The sequence below is a fragment of the Myotis nattereri genome (assembly GCF_964212035.1).
Source record: "Myotis nattereri genome assembly, chromosome: 9".
Classification (NCBI taxonomy): Eukaryota; Metazoa; Chordata; class Mammalia; order Chiroptera; family Vespertilionidae; genus Myotis; species Myotis nattereri.
Genome location: NC_138084.1, coordinates 29,547,397 through 29,571,290, shown reverse-complemented (window position 1 = coordinate 29,571,290; position 23,894 = coordinate 29,547,397). Strand labels below are relative to the sequence as shown.

Sequence of the window (23,894 nt, the reverse complement as noted above, 5' to 3'; positions counted from 1 at the left end):
TGGGATATAATAAAATGGTTCTATCTGAAAAAGAACCAAACAGCTTTGTTGTTGCACACAAAGGCCCAATTCTTTGTGCCTCTCTGGAGTGGAGGCCCAGAAGTACAAGGGTGAAAGGGTCAATGAAACTCTGAGGGTGCAGCATCCTGCCCCCCCAACACTGAGAACTAAAATAACCCATAGAAAAGTCCTGGGGCGATGGGGTACCAGAAGTCTCAAGTGCTCCAGACTTGAGCACAAATGCATGGGAGGGCATCTTCCATCCTTCCATTTCACAGATGAGAAAATTGAGGTCCACAGAGTAAGAACCAGGATTGGGACATAGGTCTTTAACCCTCTGGTTCAGTTCTCACCCATGAAGGCAACATGGGAATTTTCACTGTGGGGATCTGAAGGACGGAGGCCCGATGGCAGCAGAAGGCTGGGCCCGGTAAGTGCCCTCGGAGGTCTAGGAGTGTCTAGGTCAGGGGTGGGCAAACTTTTTGACTGGAGGGCCACAATGGGTTCTTAAACTGGACCGGAGGGCCGGAACAAAAGCATGGATGGAGTGTTTGTGTGAACTAATATAAATTCAAAGTAAACATCATTACATAAAAGGGTACGGTCTTTTTTTTTTTTTTAGTTTTATTCATTTCAAACCGGCCCGCGGGCCGTAGTTTGCCCACGGCTGGTCTAGGTGATAGGAGGTGAGCAAGAGCAACCCGAGACTCCCAGGAGAGTAGTGCCAACAAACCCCAATCCTCCAGAGGCTGCCACCCTCAGATGGCCCTCTGCCACCCACAGCCTCACACTGTTGGCAAACTGGCAGCTCAATGGCTTCCTAGACCTCACAGGCCTTCGGAACTGGGGACAACAATGGGACCTTAAGGGACCTTCCAGTACTAAAGACCCAGGGCTGCCGTAAAAAAATATCTTGAGCGTTAGTTTAATCAATGGCTTCCCCTTGTTCTTAGATAAAGACCAAAATCCTGCCATGGCCAAGAAGGAAGGCCCAGCATGCTGTGGTCTCTGCTTATCTCTCCAGACTCCGCCCACCTGGTTTTCTCTGTTTCAGCTTTTTTCAGATCCTCTCCTGGAATCAACCTAGTAGGAAAGTTAGGAAACTGGTGGTTCTGCTTAAAAGAATTCTCACACAGTCCCTAAGAGGGCATGTAAGCTGAGGTTCCCTTCCTTGCTATCTGTGGTGGGGGTGGGGGTGGAAGTGGAGGCATCTGCAGGCCCACTGCTTGGGGAAGCGGCTAGGCCAAGTGTCTAGGACAGTGATGGCGAACCTTTTGAACTCGGGCGTGTCAGCATTTTGAAAAACCCTAACTTAACTCTGGTGCCATGTCACATACAGAAATTCTTTGATATTTGCAACCATAGTAAAACAAAGACTTATATATTTTTTTTTTACAGAGAGGAAGGGAGAGGGATAGAGAGTTAGAAACATCCATGAGAGAGAAACATCAATCAGCTGCCTCCAGCACACCCCCTACTGGGGATGTGCCCGCAACCGAGGTACATGCCCTTGACGGGAATCGAACTCGGGGCCCTTCAGTCCACGGGCTGATGTTCTATCCACTGACCCAAACCAGTTAGGGCAAGACTTATATTTTTGATACTTATTTTATATATTTAAATGCCATTTAATCATTAAGAAAAATCAACCAAAAAAATGAGTTCGTGTGTCAGAGGTTCGCCATCACTGGTCTAGGAACACACCGGGGAATGCTATGCAGCCCTTAGGAGCAAAGGATCAGTACATATGGCACCATGAAGGACCTCAGAAACACTGCTGAGTGAAAAGAATGAAGTCTAACAGAACACAGTATTTACAAAGGAAAATACTTGCACATATAACTTCTTAAGTTACAGAAATGTCTAATTACCATGTTGTACATCTGGGACTAATAGAATATTGTATGTTAACTGCAACCAAAAAAACAAAAAAAATTATTAAAAAAAGAATAGGAAAAGTATATGAACACAAAATATTGTAGCAAAATATAACTGATACAAATAGTTTTATTCTTTCCTCGGTTCATGAGGGCTTCCACAATGGACCAGGATTCACACTGAGGAGAGGCAGGTGTGAGAGGCTGGGTGTGGCTGAGGGTCAACCCTGGTGTGAGGCGCCAAGATTACCTGGGTGGGTAGCTCAGGTTAGCAGAGGGTGACCCTGGGCTGGGTGGAGGGCAGAAGCACAGTTTAAACCAGTGCTAGGCACCAGACTGGGGGCTTTTTGAGAATGGGGACTGGTCATTATGAGGTTAACTTGTTCCTTGAAATGCTTTGACAGATGGTTAACAAGAACATGAACCAGGACCCTACTCATCCTTCTAGTCACAGGAAGCTTCCATGACCCCTCAACATAGGGTTATGTTGCTGTTGCACCCTTCCATGGAGTCCTACCCTCTCTGAGAGCAGGGACCCGGTCTGCCTTGCTCTTCATTGTATCACCAGTGCTTGGCAGAGCATAGGGCACAGAGTAGCTGCTCAATAAAAAGTTGTCAAATCAATAAAAGGGTCAGGCTGCCTTTTCAATTGGTCCTTGTTGGTTTCTGGCCTAAGAGCTGATCCGTGCTGTGGTGGTACGGCCATGAAAGCTATGACCTACCCTCCCTGATGGCCAGCGGGAGTTGCTGCCAGATTAGGACAGCAGAGGTTTCCTGAATACAGGCCTCCTCCTTACTTTATAAAAGGCTATCCATGATGGGCAGTGGCATCTTGCTGAAACCACCTTCTTCCCCTCAGAGGAGGGTCCACTTAATACCTAAGATGATACAGAGCCTAAGGCTGGTGGAGGGTAGATTTCAAGGCCCTGGGACTTAGGTAGGGAGTGGGTATTGGAGCCACTGGCCCAAAAGGCCAGCTGCTCCTATCAAATGGACAATGAATGGCCTATTCAAACCTCAGTGTCTACTCACAACCTTGTGTACAGCCAGCTAATCATGACATCCTAAAATCTCAGGGTGGCAGTGACATACATCATGGCAGTGACATACATACAGGAGGGCTGTGGAAACACCCTGCTCCCAAGAGCATGTGTCCTCAGACCGGGCCCTAGCTCCCTCTTCTCTGGCTGTGCCACTCCCCATGGATGAGCAGTCCACGGGGCACAGGGGATGTGCCCATGCTCCCCTCTCCAGGCCATGCTCTGGCTACTGGGACTCCAGAGCTCCTTGCCCAAGGGGCCCGAAACCAGCTTGGGTGCAGGACCATCCTTCTGAGGGTGGACATGGCCTCCTGCTTCGGGATCTTTAGGTTTGAGGGGTGACCAAGGAACAGCTATTGGGGCGGGGTGTAGATGACGCTTAGACACACAGACTGACATGCCCACATGCATGCACACAGGGGCCCTTGCAGTGTAGAACTGAGCAGCGGGTGATGTACCACTTGGGGCCCCATTTGCAGCTTGGCTTAGGTCCCTGCAAATGTTAGGAGCAGGCCTGCCCATGTGCCCACTGGAGACACAGAGCAATACTTGGTGACATCATGCCATCACTAGTTCCTACTGTCGCCTATCTACCTCCCTCCTCTGTGCCGTATCCCTGAAGAAGCTGCTGGTCCCAAGCTAGGCCCACAACGGTGCCGGTTGGGGAAGGCGCGGAGGCCCCAGCACCAGCAGGGTTGCCTGGTTTCTTGCGAATGTGAACACCTACGCGCGGAAGAGGGGGAGTGTGAGTTGGAATGTATAAATGTGTTTGGGTGACTGTGAGCAAATAAGTGAGCAAGCAAGGAGGAATGAAAAAGAAGAAGGGTGAACATGTGAAAAAGACTGTGTGCATGAGGGGAGAAGAAAAATGAACGTGTGCGTGTACACGGAGTGGAGGAGGCAGCCAGGTACACACCCAGTGCCCGCTACAGTACCTAGGAACAGTGGGCAACTGAGGGCCTGGGAACAGGGCACAGAACGGGAGGGAAGGAGCATGCCTGCTTGTCTGTATGGGTGCATGAGAAGGGGCACGGATGCGCGAGAGAAAGAGACCTAAAGAGGGAAGGCGAGAGCAAGCAAGTCTGTCCATCTCTAAAAGCATGTCGGGTGGAAGGGGGTGCATGATGGAGCCATGGAGCTAAGACAGCCCGAGTGTGCAAGAGGAAGACGGGCAGGGGTGTGAGCTTGAAGGTGGGGGTGTGCTTCCACAGGGCTCTGTGAGACAGAGAGACCGGGTGTGTGCCTGGGTGACTGTGTGTGGGTGTGTGCACGTGAGCATGTGAGCACGAGGCTGTGACAAGGGAGAACCCATATGAGTGTGCGAGCACATGCGTGGAGTGCCCTGTGAGCAAGCATGCCTGTCCCTGGGGCAGCTATGGGTTGCCTGAGGTGTTGGCGATGCCTGAGGATCTTTTCTCCCGAAAATTTCAAGCAGGGAGGACTGCATGACCTGCTCGGCTCAGATCTAGGTGGCTGTGGCTGGGAGTGTTGGCGATGTTGCCCCAGCCTGGCAGTGCAGTGCGTGTAGGAATAAGTGAGTCATCAGGCATGGCTGGCCCCCACTCTGCCTCACTTCTGGTTTCGCCCAGCAGGGAAGACAGCTGGGAGAGGGAGAGATTACTCGAGGACTGTGTTTTTACACTATCATTATCCAATTGCTTGCAGTGCCCATGGGCTCATTCTGAAGGGCCAGCACCCCAATTCTCTTGGTCCTTAGCCTGCCATCTCCCTTTATGTCCAAGTTGCAATTCAGGTGAGTGGTTTCAGCTGATGAACATTTGTGGAAATCTACTCCTTACCAAGTTCCAGAACCAACCTCCAGTCCTTTTCCCATCCCTGGCTTCTTGGCCTTAATTTTTCCCATAGCACATACCTACCATGCTATGTATTTTTCTTATTTTATTTATCTTTCCCTTAATAAAAAATGCCTGTGTAGCACTTGCTATGTACCAAACACTGTTCTAATTTCTCTATTATTTCATTTAATCCTCAAAACAACCCTACCTGGCAGTGAATATTATTCTTGCCATTTTGTAAATGGGATGCACAGAGAGGTTAAGTAGCTTGCCTATGATCACCCCATGGTAAGTGGTGGGGCCACACCTGTCAAGGGTCCCTGCTGTTTACCAGTAAACAATACTGTTCTATGGGGTTGGACATTTTCTCAGTTTGGTGCACTGTTGAATCTTCGGTGTTTACATGCAGATGCTCAATGACTAGCTAGTGAAGGAATGAAGAAATGAGTGGATGAATGTTAGACATGGAGGATGAAATAGAGAGGTACTTGCCTTCAAGGAGTTCATGGTCCCATTGAGTAAACAGGCAAAAGTTACTTCAATATCATATAAAGATGGCATTGTGGGGTCTAGGGGAGCACACAACATGCCTGGCTTCTGGATGGCAGGGTTTTCCAGAGGAAGGACAGAGAAGGGGCTATGCACAGTGACATCTATCATCTCCTCCAAAATTCTCCTTGGGGACAGACACCCCTTATCTCTTCCTACCTCAACCTGTAGGATTCCAGAAGATGATGGTGGCTCTATGGTGACAACGGAAGCGCCATGGGGTCGTGGCCAGGAGCATGAGCTCTGAACAGATGGCCCGGAGTGAATTCTCACTCTACCAAACACTTGCGAGGTGACCTGGACAGATTCCCTAACCTGCCTGGGCCATGGTCCTCTCATCTACAGGATGGGGATAGCAAATGATGCAGACTCCCTAGATTAGTGGAGGGGATTACATGACATATACCTGTAAAGGCATTTAGAACAGTGCACATAGCACAAGAAAGGCAATGTGCCAGCTCCAATGGAGATAACCAATGCTCCTCTTCCATTCTACCTTGGTTGCTGGCTTTCAGGGGGGAATGGGAGAGAAGAGTGGGCTTAAACATGCTCATTACTGTGGCCCTTCTGCTGTGGCTTCGTCCTGTTTTCCAGAAGCAACTCAAAGCAGAGCAGAGACTATGTCTGCTTTTTTCACCACTATTATCCCTAGCACCTAGTATAATACCTGACACACAGTAGTTGCTCAATAAATGTTTGTTGAATAAGTGAAGTGCATGTGTGATTTTATTTATTTAATCTTTGTGAAGATAAATAACCATTTATTAATACGTTGTTTCCACTTACAAATTAGGAACTAGAAGCCCAGCAAGGTTAAGTGACTTGTCCATTAACACACAGCCCGTAAACAAAACAGCCAGACTCAAAGGCCAAAACCCATGCTCTTTCCTCCCCACCATTGCTACTCTCTGGACAAATATATATCATGTCCTATTTTCCAAAATGGATTTTTTTTTTTTCCTAGCCAGTAGGGCCGTCCCTGGTTGTAGAATCATCTCCGAATTCTATGACTCATATCTGAATCACAGAACTGTTTAGTAGTTGAAAGGGACTTTTGATGTCATCTTGACCTCCCACCCATTGTGGAAATTTCCTCTCCAATGTCTATCCAGATCATACTTGAATGCCTCCAATGATGGAACACTCATTTTCTTCCTCTTCAATTAACAAGTTCTATAACTGGGCACTTTTAGAGTCAGAAAGAAGGTTCTGCATCTTCTGGGCCCACGGGCCTCGTTTTAGTTTCTATGTATTAGCTTATGCCGTCTTCCTAAGAGGCACACAGAGTGAAGCAGCTGCCCCTTCACAAGACAGTCTCTCAGAGTCACAGACAGCTCTCACATCCCTCTGGAGAACTGTTTCCTTCAAGTTAGTTGTTTCTAGTCCCCACAACAACTGTGGAGCGGCTCCTGTCCTAGACCTAGACCATCCCAGCAGGCAGTCCAAAGTGTTTTGAGCAAGGGTACCGCCTACTGGATAAAGTGTGAATTGCACCATGGGCTCTGCTCACCTGAGGACCTTCAGCAGTAGCTGGGACCCTGGCTCATGGTGTGAATAAAATAACTGCTTATGTTATTTTTTTTAAAACGGTCACCCAAGGATATATTTTTATTGATTTTTAGAGAGAGAAACATTGATATGAGAGACACATCAATTGGTTGTTTTTTGTATGCACCCTGATGGGGGATCGAATCAGCAACCTATGGATGTGCCCTGACCAGGAATCGAACCTGCCACCTTTTGGTGTACAGGACAACATTCCAACCAACAGAGCCACTGGTCAGAGAAACAACTGCTTATCTTAAAGAGTCATTGCTTTAGAGGCACACCTAGTTGTTTTAAATGTCTATCTTAAAGAGTGTCACTGAAGATTCCACGCTAAGGTGCCTTGTCAATCATGAGATTTCTGAAAAACTACAGATTTGGGATTTCAATATTAGAATTCAAATGGCTGTTTTTTTTAAAAAAAATATATTTTATTGATTTCAGAGAGAAGAAGGTAGAGGGAGAAAGAGACAGAAACATCAATGATGAGAGAGAATCATTGATTGGCTGCCTCCTGCATGCCCCCTACTGGGGATCGAGCCTGCAACCCAGGCATGTGCCCTTGCTGGAATCGAACCCAGAACCCTTCAGTCCGCAGGCTGACGCTCTATCCACCGAGCCAAACCAGCTAGGGCTGTTTTTTTTGTTTTTTGTTTTTGTTGTTGTTTTTAAACAAAAAGGTGTGGAAGGAAAGAAATGAAAATGGTAATTTTTCTTTTATTTCTCCCCCTTGTCTTTATTTTCTAATATTTCTACAATGGATATTTGTTATAAGAAGAAAAATAACCACTAAAAAGTTTCTAAAAAGAAAAACAACACTAAAATCTTCCCCCACATTCCTTCCCTTTATCCCTTTCACTTTTCATGACTTGGGCATTTGGTCTACAACTGGGACATCTGCCCATGGGCAGGAGTGCCTCGGTGATATTTCTGTGGTGACATGGCCCGTGGTTCAGACAGCCAGGCTCCCCCCAGGTGTGGTCAACCAGACTCAAGCAGCATAATCTGACATTCACCACCAGGCTCTCAACAGGGCTGCCAGGTAGTTTCTCCACATTATCCACCCCACCTTGGGTTCATGCCACAGTCAGGCTGCGCTTCCTAATCTTACCTCTTGAAATCTGCACAGCACACTACTGGTCAGTGGTCATGTACTGGCCAGCCCTAGACTCCCCAGCTCTCCGCCCTCCCAGCACACCCTCAGCCACCCCCTCTTCCCTCTATGGGAGCCAGAGCAGCTCCAAATGATGAAAAACAAATTCCCATTTAAATGAAGATCTATGGACCAGCTGAGTCACTCCTCTCAAGCAGGCTCCCAGCTAACCAGGCTTTGCTCCAGCCCCAGTGTCATCTGAGGCTCTCTCCCTCCATCTGGAACTCTGGGGGCATCCGGGTGCTCGGAAGACTCACCCGGCAGCCTCTCACTGCAGCACATGTCCAGGGCCCCTCCCTCGGAGTCATCAGCAGTGTGGTTCTCTCTCTCCTTCCTGCAGCAGGATGAAAAAACGGGAGATGAGGCTGGCATCAAGACAACCCTGAGCAAAGATCAAAAGCCTTCCTTTCTTGTACTGTGTCCCTTTGAATAACTCCACCCCATTCCATCAGGGGGACCTTAGGAAAAGACCAACAGAAGGGTCAGGCTGCAGAGCCAGAAGAATTCTGCAGGTATCTTCCATGTGACATCGGCAACAGTAGCATCGCTATGACGACCATCCTTCTCCTCCTCCTCCTCCTCCTCCTCCTCCTCCTCCTCCTCCTTATCATCATCTCTAGATTTCAAGGGGGGGCTTACCATGGGCAAAGCACTTTACAAATTTTATCACAGAGTCTTCATTGTGACCTCATGAATTAGGAATCATTAAACAGGCTCAGAGAAGTTCAAGAACTTGCCCAAGGTTACACACATCATTTGGGCGGGAGCTGGTATGAAATGACAGTCTCGGACTCCAGGCTCATGCTCACTGCTGTGCTGTTCTGCTGCTTAGTTGCTGAGGGTTTTAAAAGTTGAAAGCACTGGTGAGCAAATAGAGGGGTCTGAGTAACACCGTCTGTGCCCAGCTCCCCAAGGACTGCAAGTGCCCTGTGCCTCAGGCAGTGGACAGTGGTATGCAAAACGCTTCTCCAGAAATAGCTAGAAGTAGCCATGTGTGTGTGTGTGTGTGTGTGTGTGTGTGTGTATATATATATATATATATATATAAATATTGCATATTCTAAACATTCTATTTCTTTCTGAAATCAGAACACCCTCTTTCTAGACCATGAGGGCACCTTCCAGGACTGCACTGGCGTCTAGCTTTTCCCCTTTACCCAATAAGCTGGAAAAAGGTTGCTGTGGATCAGACAGACCCCTGGAAGTGCCTATAGACAGGCATCATCTAAGGGCAATGGCACAGCTCACAGGGGCTCCCAACTGTGGGAATGGCTGGAAATGCAGGTGTGGGCTCCAGTGGGCCCCGCCTGCCCTTCATGCCTCTGACTCCTGGCAGTGGGTGGCTGATCCGGGGCTGGGCACACCAACCAGGCTGGGCCAATCAGATGCTCTAGCCTGCACTTTTCTAACACACTCGGAGGGCCTGCAGCCTGGGGTTCTGGGGTTGAATCACGGCAGCTGCAGTGCCCTGGAGAAAAGGTCCGAAACATCTGTTGCCGAGGGCCTCGGAGCTGCTGCATTCCGGCCCATCCTGAGTCTTGATTGGACAACATGTCCACCGAAGCCATGAGATGCCTCAGAATCCTTTCAATAACGTCCAACATTTTAGCTTCAGCTCGTGGGGTTGGAGTTCTGAGATTGGCAACCCAAAGGCCCTTTAATACAGCCCCACTAGCATACTACTTTCAAGAAGCCCAAGAGGTCAGCTGCCTCTCTGCCCACCAGTCCTGCAATCCTGCCTCTCGGACCAGCCCTGAGGCTGGGCTGAAATAATAAAGGGCAGATAGGCTGGGTGAAGGTGCTTGCAGCGGGCATTGCATTATATTCCATTCTTTCCTCATTGCAATTGGCACTGTCTCTGAGAATCCCAAATCTCAGAGCCGAGCTCTGCTGCAGAGAGAGTCCTTTAAACGTCTCCTGAGTCTTTCCACCTTTCTCCCTCTCCACCACCTCCATCTCGGTCCAAGCCAAGCATCTCATGCCTAGATTGCCGAGGCAATCTTTTTTTTTTTCTTTTTTTAATTGATTTCAGAGAGGAAGGGAGTGAGAGAGAGAAACATCAGTGATGAGAGAGCATCACTGATTGGCTACCTCCCACACGCCCCACACTAGGGATCGAGCCCACAACCCAGGCATGTACCCTGACTGGGAATCGAACCACGACCTCCTGGTTCATAGATTGATGCTCAACCTCTGAGCCATGCAGGCTGGGCATCGAGGCAATCTTTTAACTGGTCTCTGGCATCCACTCAGGCTGGCCTCCAAAACATTCTCCATATGCTCCAATGCACACATATGGCTGCATAGGTTGTGCATTCTACAACCTGTACAACTGAATGGGGCAGGCTTGAGCTAGAATCGACTCTTTCCAAACTCAACATTTATCACATAACCTTCCTTGAAAAATGACTCGGATGGCATCATACTGCACTTGGAACAAAGACAAAGATCCTTTAACAAAGTTTACCTGACCTTGCATGGTCTGACCCGTGTTTATCCCTCCAGCCTTATTTCAGGACCCTTTCCCTCCTGACCTCTGCACTCTGGTCAGGCTCTTCTATGCAGGATGAGTTTGTACACGCTTTCCTCTCTACCCAGAAAGCTCCCCCATCTCTACTTCTCAGTACTTTATACTCATAGCACTTGACACAATTTGAAATTTCACTTTGATTTATGCCATTATTTGATTAGCATCTACCTCAACCTTTAGACCAGAAGTTACAGCAGGGTAGGGACCACCATTTCTGTTTTATTTTCAAAGTCTCACACAGTGGCTGGCTCATAGTAAGTGTTCACTAAATACCTGCTGAATAGATGAATGTTGCCCTGACCATCTTGAAAAACCACCAGGAACCTCCAACATGGTTACCATCTGAGCTGCCTGGCTGGCAGGTCTTTGTTAAGCCACTTGGAACCCTCCTCCAGAGCTGTTGTCAAGAGCGGTCACAGAGTCACACATCTGGAGCAGTGACTGTGCAGAGGAGGAAACTGAGGCACAAAATGGGGTCTGACTTGCCCCAGGCCGTACAGCGCAACCACAGAAATTGGGATCAAGAATGCCTATCCTGCCCTAACCGGTTTGGCTCAGTGGATAGAGCATCGGCCTGCGGACTCAAGGGTCCCGGGTTTGATTCCGGTCAAGGGCATGTACCTTCGTTGCGGGCACATCCCCAGTGGGGGGTGTGCAGGAGGCAGCTGATCGATGTTTCTCTCTCATCGATGTTTCTGGCTCTCTATCCCTCTCCCTTCCTCTCTGTAAAAAATCAATAAAATATATTAAAAAAAAAAAAAAAAAGAATGCCTATCCCTGCCCTAGCCAGTTTGGCTCAGTGGATAGAGCATCAGCCCTCGGACTGAAGGGTCCCAGGTTTGATTCTGGTGAAGGGCACGTACCTTGCTTGCAGGTTTGATTCCCAGCCCTGGTCAAGGTGTGTGTGAGAGGCAACCAATCTCACATGGTTGTTTCTCTCTCTGTGTCTCTCCTCCTCCCTTCCACTCTCCCTAAAAATCAATGGAAAAATATCCTCTGGTGAGGATATAACAAACAAAAAAACCCCACAAAAAACCCACCCGCCTATCCCTAATCTCCCTGTTCTGAGAAAGAGCTTTTTCTTTATCCTAAAGAACACCCCCGCCTAAGGACAGTCCCTGAGGGCTGCCCCCTAGCTGGGTGCAGAAAAGTAACCAAGGGATCCAGATACCTCTGGAAGGGGCCCCAGGGGTGACTCACAGACGCTTTTACACCTTAAGCCTCCCAGGCCCCAAGCTGTGTTCAGAATAGCTTGGTGCTGCATGCGTGCAGAGGACTCTATAAATAAGCTTCCTAGAAAATGACTAATTTCATAATCAGAAAAGCAGAAAGAGTAGCACCTCGAGTCTGTAGAGGAAAATGGAATAAGAACCTGCAGTCGAAGGACTCCAGGTACCCTCAGCCCAAACCCACATGTCTAGGCTGTTCAGGGGAGGGTTTTAATTAGATTCCCAGAGAAGATGGTCCATTTAGGCTACATGGAGAAGCCCAGTCTCTGGGCACTGCCCTCCCTTCTCCTCGCCAAGAGCAGAAATAGCTGCTTGCAGTAGATTGCTGCAGGCTCCTTCTAGCTCCTTCTCCACTTCTATCAGTGGGCAAAGGAGCAGAAAACCGTGACAACAGGCAGCGACTTGCTGGAGTGGCCACCCACTGTTGCTCTTCGAACCAGAAAACCCTGGAGACAAAGGGACATCACCTCGCCTGTCCCTCCCTCAATGATGGAGAATGTCTGGGAGGGAAGGGAACCTTCCCAAGGCCATTTGCCTTATTTAACAAGCAGTTGCTGAGCATCTCCTATGAGCAGGCACCAGAGCTGTCCCAGGAATACAGTGACGGACACGCCCGGCCCCTCCCTCCACAGCTCCCAGTTCTCCTGGGGAGACACATGTGCAAACATGATGTACCCACGCCTGCTTTCACTGATATATGCATGTGACACCTTGGGAAGAGCTCAGCTCAGCTTGTGGTGAGGGGGCGGTGGGAGGAGGAGGTCTTCTCCAAGGGGAAGATAGCAACTGGTTCCTAAAGGATGTTTCCAGGTGGAGGAGGGATCACAAGGGAAAGACCTCCATTGCATAGTGCACATAGCAAGAGCCAGGCCCGGGGGCCCGAGATGTATGGAACATTTGGTGCTAACTGGAAGCAGGCTGGTCAGTGGGATGAGGAAGCGATGGGGCTAGGCCTCAGCAGAAGAACACGAGCAAGAAGCAGGCCTGGCTGCCGGGAATCCTGCCTCCTGGGGTGGGCAGCCCTCTCCCGCCCGACCATGGGGCTCCCCACACGGAGTGGTGCCACAGGCTCCTCCACCCATGGGCTGGGCCGGGGAGGTCCGTAACAGGAAGTGGAGCCAGCAGCTCTAAGAAATGGACATTAGCCCCAGCTTAGGGCATCTGTTCTGGCCCCAACTAACTCCTTTTTTTTTTTTTATTGTAGCAAAATTCACATAACATAAAATTCATCATTTTAACCATTTCCAGGTATACAATTCAATGGCATATAGTACATCCACAATGCTGTTCAACCAACCATTATCCAGTTCCAGACGTTTTCATCACCCCGAAAGGAAACCCCATACACATGAAAGAGTTATTACCTATTCTCCCCTCTCCCAGGCCCTGGCAACCACTAAGCTTCATATTTCCATATGTTTGCCTATTCTGATTATTTCAATTAAATGGAATCATATAAAGTATGTAGGTCTTTTGTGTCTGGCTTCTTTTGCTCAGCATAATGTTTTCAAGGTTCATGCAATTGTAACAGTACTTCATTCCTTTTCTGGCTGAATATGTGACTGAAAGAATGTACTATATTTTATTTTTCCGTTCATCAGGCCATGGGCATCAGGATTGTTTCCTCCTCTGGGCTCTTGTGAACGGTGCCTCTGTGCATCAAAAGCCTCACTGAAATTCTGTCCTCAACATGCTTATGACTTGGGGCACTTCCCTCTCACCCTGGGTCCCTGAGGTCTCATCTATAAAGCAAGTGGTCAGACTCTAAGTCCCTTGCAGCTTCAATATCATCACATCATCAGTGCATTCACATGTGTGAAGGTAATGTGCACCACGCAGCGACTCCCCCGTGCTGGGTGCTGCAGACCCCTGGCCCAGCCTGCCCCATCTTCTCAGAGATCGGGGCTGGTTGGGGAGACAGAACAGGTAACTGCTGTGGCTGGATGGTGTGTTCTATCAGAGGTCCATCCAAGATGGGTGGGGAGCACTTCACTTTTTTTTTTAAAATATATTTTATTGATTTTTTACAGAGAGGAAGGGAGAGGGAGAGAGAGACACATCGACGAGAGAGAAACATCGATTCAGCTGCCTCCTGCACACTCCCTACTGGGGAGGTGCCCGCAACCAAGGTACATGCCCTTGACCGGAATCGAACCTGGGACCCTTCAGTCTGCAGGCCGACTCTCTATCCACTGAGCCAATCTGGTTAGGTGGGAGCACTTCACTCCTACCTGGGGGTGGGATGGGGGGTGAGTGGGTGCAGTTAAGAGGCATCCTGGAGTGGATGGCAGGGGTGCTCATGACTTAGGCAGAGTAATAACTGCTTAGGCAGAGAGACAGCTGACAGGTTTGGGGAGGGAGGCAGAGGAGGAGCTGGGGTGCTGAAACCAGGATTCCTGGATGGGAGGCTGAGCCCCCAGGAATCTCCTGTCCCAACCCCAGACTAACAAGCCCTCTACCTTGGGCTACACACTCTGAAGCTGCTGGGGCCCCCTAGACACCCCTTCCTGCCAACACAGAGCTCCTACTACCCTCCTGAAGCTCTGACCCCAGCAGACTCCCTCATTCCCTGAATCAGACCTGTCTACTCCCACCTCTAGGCTTTTGTTTATGCTGTTCCCTCAGCCTAGAATTTCCTTTCCCCCTCCTGCCCAGTCTTACTCATTCCCAACATTACCTCTTCCACGAAGCACTCCCTGATCTCTGGGAAGAATCAAGCTCTCTCATCTAGGCCCCCCCGCCCCATCTTACACTTCTCTCTGCCTCTTACTTTGTCTGCTGCTATAGGCAGCTGTTTATGCACCTGCCTCCTCACTGGGCTTCCAGTGACTAGGAGCATCCCAACACCCTCAGCCATCTCTGCACCCCAGGTGTTCAGCACAGGGCTTGAGTCTGTAGATGTACAAATGGTCAAATGGAGGGCATGGCAGGGTCTTGGGGTTGGTGGCTTCGGGGACTCTGGAATGGCAGACTCTAGCTAGGAGCTTCCCAACGACAGCCAGGAAAAGCCCACATGCCATCCAGATCTCATCAGCATGGTCAGTGCGCAGGGGCAGAGGACACGCTGGTTCCAGAACAAGGGGTCAGGCTGACGACCTCATGCAAATGAGCCCCAGGTCCCAGAGCACGCACGCGCAAGGAGAGGGCTTGCCCTCCTTATCGGGAAGAGCTGCAAGGTAGCTCTTCTCTCATCATTCCTCTCCTCACTCTCTCATCATTCATTCCCAAGGTGGGGAAGGTGCCACCTGGAACCAGGGAAGGGAGCTTTCTCAGTGAAAAGCACACTGGAAACAGGAATGCAGGAGAGAGGCCAGTTTTAGAACATCCAGGTAGGGAAACGGAGGCAAGAGTGACTTGTCTCAGGTCACATGGTATGGTGGTTAACAAAATCCTGATTTTTGTTTTAGGAGTTTTCTCTCTCTTCTTCTGGCGTCCTGTCTGTTCCTTGTCATAGGAAGGGCCCAAGACCAGGCCTGTCAGCCACCTGTCATTCTGTGTCATACCCCAACGCTTTCTGATAAGTAGCTCTTCTGCCTAAGTTCCTAAGATCAGTTTTTGTTGCTGGCAACCAATGGACCCAGACTGATACGTGCAGCAAAACTTGTGGAAAGATAGGCGCTGAGCCCAGGACTCCCAATGCTTAGTTCACTGCTATTTCTATCCTGCCAAGCTGCCTACCCTCTCTGCCCAGCTGTCCACTGTCCAGCCATCTGTCCCCACGTCTGAGCAGACTGCAAACTTGGAGTGTTCTGCATCCCAAACACAGGGTCTGAGTGTTCTCTGCTTGGGATGTGCCCAGATAAATGATGACTTCTCCTCCATCCTGCTCTGTTGTTAGGAGACGGGGGTGTGAGTGTGGCAGAGACCCAAGGAAAGGGAAGATGGAAGTGTGCCGGAGAGGCCCAGCCTACAGAGGTGCTATAGGCTGACCTTTCTTTAAGGTCAAGCTTCAGTTCTGGGGTTGTCATGGTTTAATGAGGCAGATGGTGGTGGAGCGGCAGGAAACCAGCAGGGGGCGCTCCGGGTACCAGGGAAACCAGGCCTTGGGCCATGGGGCCTAGGCAAAAGCTGCCCCACCAAGTGTGGAGGGCAGACCCCACCCACGCCAGTCATTGATGGAGGCCTGTTCAGCTGTAATGATGAGAACAGGCCTTACCTGTGCTGTGGATAGTCTTACCCTTGTGGTGGACAGGAGTCCAAAGTAAGAGCAGGATTTCAGAGTTCAACGTTCATCTGGTTTAACTCTGCTCTCCTAGACTGAAAACACTCCATTCTGCCCCGTCTGTCTACATCCCCTCTATTCCCCAGGCATACAGTTTAATTTACAAGGAGAAAACAGGCGATCACAAACGTGAAGGCGAGATCACACCTCTTGTGGGGGCGTTCTGGTATTTCCATTTAGCTTGACACTCGCTCTTACCAATAATGCCTTGGAATGCACTGTCTTCCCTGGAAAGGCCCCCTCTTCCCTCCTCTGCTTGGAAAACTCTTAAAGACCCTTCCAACACCCCGCTCAAATGTCGCCTCCTCAGCGGAACCCTCCCCGACTCCCTCAGGAAGATCTGGGTACTCTCTTTTCTGTTTTCACCTCTGCGTTTGGTAATCATCTATCGATTCCTGTACCCCCACCTCACACTGTGGGTTCCAATCCCTGCAGCCTCTTATTACTGAGTACTTACTGTGTGCTGGGTACCGTGCCAAGCACTGTGCATGACATCATTCATTTCTCACTATAACCCTATGAGCTACACCCAGTTATCAGCCCCTCCTACACGTATGGAGATCGGGACATGAAGAGTCTGAGTCACTTGCTCAAGGTCATACAGTTGGTAAGTGGAAGAAGCAGGCTTCAAACGGAGTTTACCTCCACGCTAGGCCCAGCCTTTATGTAAACCATTAGGTTTACAGACTGTTATATGAACTTTCCTGTTTCCCATGCTTAATACTCTATGTGGCACTGGGTACATATTCAAGACATACTTCTTGGAAAAATAAATGAAAAGCAGGCTAGTGTTGGAGCATGTATAAAGAGCTCATTAAAATCACCACAAAGCACAGGCTTTGGGATTGGGCTGCTCGGGCATGAGTCAAGGCTCTCTCACTGGCTGCCAGATCTTGAGCAAGATACTTTACTTCTCTGTGCCTCAGTCTTCTCATCTGTAAAATGGACCAGCAATAGCACCTAACTCATAATATTGTTGAGAGGAGTGAACAGGACAGTCTTAGAAGAATGCCTTGTACAGAGTATACTATATGTTAACTGATATTATCGCTGCTAAGAATTTTAACAACACTCAGTTTCACGGTTGCTTGTCTGGCTCTGACGCTGGCCCGGTCCTAGCACCTGGCCTTCTGCCTTCTGCCCTGGCAGGCACAGTCTCTGTCTTGCTCATCTGTCTTCCAGGATGGAGGCCCCCCTCCACCGGAACTAGAATGCCAGCCTAGCCTGTACTGGCTACACACCCACCCTGATCACAAATGATTCTGTGCTCTGGTCTCCACCGGCCTTTGGTTTCAGCTCTAGATGTCCCTGATGCCAGGCCTGGACTGCCAGGGCCACCTGTGCCTTGCGCCAGATCACCCAGGATGATTCTTTTTGACATCTGCTGGGAGCTTCACTGCTTACAAAGCCACATCTCATGGAGCTTGTAGCACTCACAGAGGGGAAGCTGTAGTTCAGAGCTAGGTTTGCCCCCACCTGCAGCTAGGTAGGCCCCTAGCTCCTGCCACACCCCACTGCAGGGTCTAGTCCTTTGTCAGGGCCCCTCCCTCAGCCTCTGATTTAACCCTTCTGTGCTCGGGCTCAGCTAAGCTGGGAAGATCCTGGCACTTTAGGGTTTGGTGGAAGAATCAGGTAAACTGATACAGATGCAGGGCCTAGCAGAGGCTGCATTAGCTGGTTTGCGGCTCCTCTGTCAGGAGAGAGAAGAGTGTGAGCCAGGAAGTCAAATGGAATGGGAAAGGAAACAAAGCCAGATGGGACCAGGAGTCAAGGTTGAAAAGGGTCTGAATTCAGATTGAGTAAATCTCAGCTGTACACCTACTATGTGCCATGTACTTCCCAATCTATTTCACTAGACCCTTGTGTGAAGAAGACATCATTACTCCAGTTTGTACAGGAGCTAACAGGCACTCAGAAGGGCTAGGGACTGGCATGAGAGCAGGTGAGTGATCACTCTGGTCCTGCTCAGGTGCCTGATGGAGAAGACAGGATAAAGCCTGGGCCGAGGATGGTTGATTCTCCCACTGCTTGTGCCAGTGGACTGTTGGGAACCAGGCCCTAGGGTGGGCTGTCAACAGAGGTTTTTAATCAAGGGCAGAAGCCCTCAAAACACGACAGGCTGACAATTCTGAGGTCATGCACCCTAAGGCACCATGATCCTCAGGAAAAAGATGGATGTGGAGGCAGAGAACTGGCTGAAATCTTATTAAGCTCTGCTACCTCCTCCTCCCACAGCCCCAGGCCAGGGCCTGACCTCTCTGAGCCTCCGTTTCGTTTCTTCCTCCGGGACATGGGAGTACCAGGAGCTGCCTGCCGCAGGGGAAAGGTAAAGCCCACTTTTGTGGTCTCCTCTTCCTAGAATACTTTTCTCCTCCCAGGTCTCCTCACTTCATTCAGGTCTTTGTCCAAATATCACCTTCTTCTTCTTTTTTTTTTTTTAGACATATCTTTATTGATTCCAGAGACGAAGGTTGAGGGAAAGAGAGATAGAAACATCAATGTGAGAGAATCATTGATTGGCTGCCTCCTGCACGTCCCCTACTGAGGATCAAGCCCACAACCCAGGCATGTGTCCTTGACTGGAATAGAACCTAGGACCCTTCAGTCCGCAGGCTCACGCTCTATTCACTGAGCCAAACCAGCGAGGGCCAAATATCACCTTCTTAAAGACAATTCTATTTAAAGGCAAATCTCTTCCTCCACTCTTGTCCCCCAGTCACTCCTCACCCTGCATAATTTTCTTCAGAGCACTGCTCACCCCCTTGAAATGTTATATATTTGCTGATATTTCATTTTCCGTCTACCTTGGTAGAGGTTGGGCAGGAAGTTAACCTTTTTCAGTGATGTGTCCCTAGAGCCTAGGACAGTGATGGCAAACCTATGACACACGTGTCAGAGGTGACACGCCAACTCATTTTTTTGGTTGATTTTTCTTTGTTAAATGGCATTTAAATATATAAAATAAATATCAAAAATATACATCTTTGTTTTACTATGGTTGCAAATATAAAAAAATTTCTATATGTGACACGGCACCAGAGTTAAGTTAGGGTTTTTCAAAATGCTGACACGCCAAGCCCAAAAGGTTCGCCATCACTGGCCTAGGACAACCTGGCATGTGACAGATGTTTAAATGTATTTGGAGAATGGAAGAGTGAATGAACAAGCCAGCGCTTAACAGTTTGGGATGCTCGGTCAGCCAGCCTTGTAGGAGGATTCTTTATGGTTCCCTATCAGATCCATGGCCTCCACTCCTAAGCCTCCCCACTCTTCCCTGTTGGACTCTTTCTGTGAATGGCATCCTTAGCCACTCCAGATCAAAGCCTGGTCATCACTTCTCATTCCTCCCTCCCTCTAGCACACATATCCAACCAGCTGCCACTGCAGTCTCCTGCATCAACTCCTTTTCCTCTTCATTCTTACAACCACCCCCAGTCCCTGACCCTCCTTATCTCTCATCTGGACACCCCACTGTTTCCTACCTGGCTCCCTGCCAGCAGGTTTTCTCCCTCCAATCTGTTCTCCACAGGGAAGTCAGGGTGGGTTTCCTAATGGCCAGGTCTGATCATGTCTCTCCCAAACTAAAAAACTAAAGACCAACCCCTTAGCTCAGCACTCATTGCCCCCAGACACTGTCTCCACCCTCATACCTAGACTTCCTTCTCACTGCTCCTCTTTTAACCTTTTCGCACCGGTTGGAATGAACTGCTTTCCAGTTCCTATACATGCCCTAGAGCCCCCCACGGCCTATTCTCTGCTCATGCTGTTTCCACTAGTGATATTTCCCCTCCTTTCTTCTACTGTACAAAGTATTTAGACCCAGCTCAAACACTACCTGGCATCTCCAAGAAGTCATTCCTCATCTCCCGGAAGAATAAAACCCCTCCATCTTCTCAACTTTTTCCAATCTCTTTTTTTTAGGGAAGGTCTTGGAAAAGGACAGGCAACATGACAGAGAAGAAAAAGTTCAGAATCTGGAGTCAGATACCTGAGCAGGAGGCACAGCTCTCTGGCTCAGAGGCTTTCACAGGACACCCCTGTAGATAAGTTAAACTGAGTCTTAACTTCCCCATCTACAAAATGGCAGCAGTAACACTATTGATCTCATGTGTGTGCTATGAGGATTAAGTTATATGTGATAGAGTGTAAGAAGAGTGTTGACACTATATACATTAATAAGTGCAATCACACTTAGGTGTGAAATACCTGGTAAACAAAAGTGCAATTTCTCCTAGGGAGGTTGCATGAGCCCTAACTCTAGGAATAGGTCAGTGGGGAGATGGTTTTGAGGAAGAGGGACTTTAAGGCCCTAAAGTCTCACGTCCTTAGGCAATCTGAAAAAGGAAGAAGTGGAGGGTATAACCATAATGCCGAGGCCCTAAAGCAGTGGTTCTCAACCTGTGGGTCGAGACCCCTTTGGGGGTCGAAGGACCCTTTCACAGGGGTCGCCTAAGACCGTCGGAAAACACATATATAATTACATATTATTTTTGTGATTAATCACTATGCTTTAATTTGTAACAATTAAATTGGGGGTCACCACAACACGAGGAACTGTATGTATTAAAGGGTTGCAGCATTAGGAAGGTTGACAACCACTGCCCTAAAGCTACCAATTCCTGAGCTTATTTTATACCCCATGCTAAGTACCCTACTTACATGATCTCATCTCATCTTATTCCTTCACAGAGTAATAGAAGAGGACAACCAAAATCACTCAAGATCAAAGCCATCACTTCTAATTCCTTCCTCCCTCTAGCACACATATCCAATCAGCCCATAGCTGTTAAATCAATAAGTGCCTCCCTCCCTAACCGGTTTGGCTCAATGGATAGAGCGTTGGCCTGCGGACTGAAAAGTCCCAGGTTTGATTCCGGTCAAGGGCATGTACCTGGGTTGCAGGCACATCCCCAGTGGGGGGTGTGCAGGAGGCAGCTGATCGATGTTTCTCTCTCATCCATGTTTCTAACTCTCTCTCCTTCTCCCTTCCTCTCTGTAAAAAATCAATAAAATATATTAAATAAAAAAAAAAATAAGTGCCTTCCACCCCCCAAGAGTTCAGACCTGAAAGATCTCCTGAAACTCTTCAATCCAATTATCTTATTTTTTTGGATGGAGGAACTGAGACCCAGAGAGGCTGTGAGCATTTACTGAAACTGTCCGGCCAGTAAGGAAGACTGGGCCTGGAACCCCGATCTTTTCGCCTTCAAGGTGGGAGTTACTGCCCTGCGAAAACCCAAGGGCCACTACTCCTTACGAAGTCTGCGCAAATGGTTCTTCCGGAGCACACTGCCATTAGGTGGCCTGCAATGTGAATGGTGGATCCTGGCATCACATCACCTGGTCACCGTGGCTCTGCCCCATGCCAGGCTGTTTATCCCACGCAAGAAGGAAGCTCTTGAGACTAGAGCATCGGTTCTCAAACTGTGGGTTGCGACCCCTTTGGGGGTCGAACGACCCTTTCACAGGGGTTGCCTAAGACCATCAGAAAACACATATATAATTACATATTGTTTTTGTGATTAATCACTATGCTTTAATTATGTTCAATTTGTAACAATGAAATTGGGGGTCACCACAACATGAGGAACTGTATTAAAGGGTCACGGCATTAGGAAGGTTGAAAACCACTGGACTAGAGCCTCAGGCCCCTAGACACTGATTACTGCTCTCCTTGTCAACTATCCCATCCAACGGAGTCTCCTCAAAGGTGAATGATTATCCAGTCACCATCCAGCTTGCACTCCTTCACCTTACCTCCTGGGGCACCTTCTCTGTGCCAGCTCTGGGGACACTCGGCTGTCCTTGAGGAAGCCTTGCCCTGAGCTTTGACCAGAGCCTGTAACTCAAGCTTCCCTAGCTGCTTTGTCAGCAACACCCAACAAACATCAAGAAGGAAGAGGTGGCCCGACATGAAGGACTGGGGGATCTCCACAAAGCGATGCTGGAAGAGGCTGGTGGGATTAAAGACCTAGCCTTTACAGAGGAGGGAAGAGTGACTGGGAAGGCATGCAGGCAGGTCAAAGTGGGGGGAGGGATGGCTCCTTGGATGCTACATCACCTGGTCCAATCGAGGACACAGGCTCAGGGACCCCTGGGAGAGCCAGGATGAACACCGTGGTATCTGATTTCCCGTTCAGGACTGATTCATTATCCCAAGCTAAATCCCAAACCTGGGGTGCTTGCATAAGAAAGCTCTCCTCTGGGCGGAATGAGACAAATTAAAGGCTAACCTCTTTTTTCTTCTTCTTTTTTTTCAGTAAGGATGGTAGCAAATGAATGGCACATGACGCTCCAAGTGGGGGCGAGGTAGGAATTACAAAGACTTTCCTGATACACCAAGATGAATTTTGGTGTTCTGGGTCTTCAATGGGAATAGGAGCGAATTGTATAGTGGGGAAAGGAGTATGAAAGCCAGGGACCCTAGATTCTAATGCAGGCTTTGCCGCTAAGTCTCCGGTGACCTTGGTCAAGCCATCTCACCGGGCCTCAGTTTCCCCACCTGTAAAAGGAGGGGGTTAAATGAGTTCCAAAGGTTTAACTGGTCCTGACATGATCCTTGGTGAGATAGCCCCTCCTGGCTCAGACGCAGGCCATCTGCAGGCTTTGCAGGAAAAGGGGGCATGCTGGGGGTGGGGAACGCACTGGGCTTTTATTTGGGCGGTGGGTGGGGAGTGGGTGGGTGAAGCTGTGGGGTTCGGGGTCGCGAAGCGAAGCGAGGAAGCCGCAGTTTCCAAGCAAACAGGCTGGCGGCGACGTCCAGTCTCCCCCTGGAGCTGCAGACCTGGAGAGGCGACGCAGCCCAGAGCCGCGCACTGGCCTCGGCCGCAGAGGCTCGGACCCGGACCCCTATCCCGATCCCTCCATGGAATTGGGTCCGAGCTCCGCGGAGAATGGTTGCTGCTTCTTCGCGACGCCCCAGCGCCCGGCCTCCTCCCCTGGGTGGGGACCCCACCCCCGTCCGGGGGCGCTGGGAGCCCCGTGGGGGCGTGGCGGGGGCGGGCTCCAGCTATGGTTCCCGGGGGGCTAGAGGAGGTGTCAGCGGCGAGGCCGCTCCGGGAGGGACCGCGCGCCCTGCGCCTTCCGGCTCCCCACACAAAGGCGCCGACAGAAACGCCACACTTACCGGCCAGAGCGGGCTCCAGGCGCCGGCGAGCGGGCGGGTGGAGGTTCGCGCGCGAGGGTGCGTGTGTCTGCGTGTGTCCCTGTAAGTGTCTGCGCGAGTGTGTATGTGTGTGCGTGTGTGTGACGGGAGCCGCGCCGAGCTGTGTACGTCTGCGTGTGCGGGGGCGTCCGGCCGTCCTTCTGTGCGCCCGGCGCTCCGTCCCGCTCTCCGTGCGCGCTCCTCGGCCGGACCGCCCCACCAATGCGCCTCAGCTGCGGAGTCGCGGGCGCAGCCGCCGGGTGGGTTCGGCACCCTCCAGCCCAGCCCGGCTCCGCCCCGCCCCGCCAGCGGGAGGGCTCGCGCCGCGCCCGGAATGGCGCAGGGCCGGAGGGGCTGGCGGTTGGGGGCGGGGAGCCCGGCTGCGCCCTGGGCCCGCGCGGGGCCCGGTCGCGGACCCTCAATCCCTGATCCGCGTCTCCGCGGTTCCTCTCTCCCCGACTGGGCTCGGAGTCCCCGCAGGCACCGCCCCCGCGCTGAGGTTGCCTGGACCGGGAGGGCGGGGAGACCGGAGCACCGCATCCATTTCATTCATGATTTTCTCCTCTCCGGAGCCCCAGGCCTGGGCTGCGCCGCTAAGGCGCCCGCCAGAGGGACCCCGGCGGGGTCCTGTGCGCCGAAACCTGTGGGGAACGGACAGGCAGACAGATGAGAATAGGGGAAAGTGAGACAAAGGGATCAGAGCTGGGGGAGGGGTGCTGTGGGCTCCCCACCAGATGCTCACAGGATGCCCACACCTGCACAGGCGGAGAGGTTGCAGACCCGAGCGCACACAGTGCCGGTGCCCAGGA

General features: G+C 50.3%; 1 protein-coding gene across 2 annotated transcripts in view; it reads right to left on the bottom strand.

Moving 5' to 3' along the window:
* The window catches only part of PTPN5 (protein tyrosine phosphatase non-receptor type 5), a 46,138-nt gene extending 22,776 nt beyond the window's left edge, over positions 1-23,362 (bottom strand). For both annotated transcript variants that reach the window (XM_081099191.1, XM_081099192.1), the window contains exons 1-2: positions 23,068-23,362; positions 8,218-8,294 (exon numbers count right to left, since the gene is read on the bottom strand). In XM_081099191.1, the coding sequence (XP_080955317.1) occupies positions 8,218-8,242 (25 nt within the window). In that variant the 5' untranslated portion in view covers positions 8,243-8,294; positions 23,068-23,362. The remainder of the gene's footprint in view (positions 1-8,217; positions 8,295-23,067) is intronic.
* Positions 23,363-23,894: the final 532 nt, after the last annotated feature.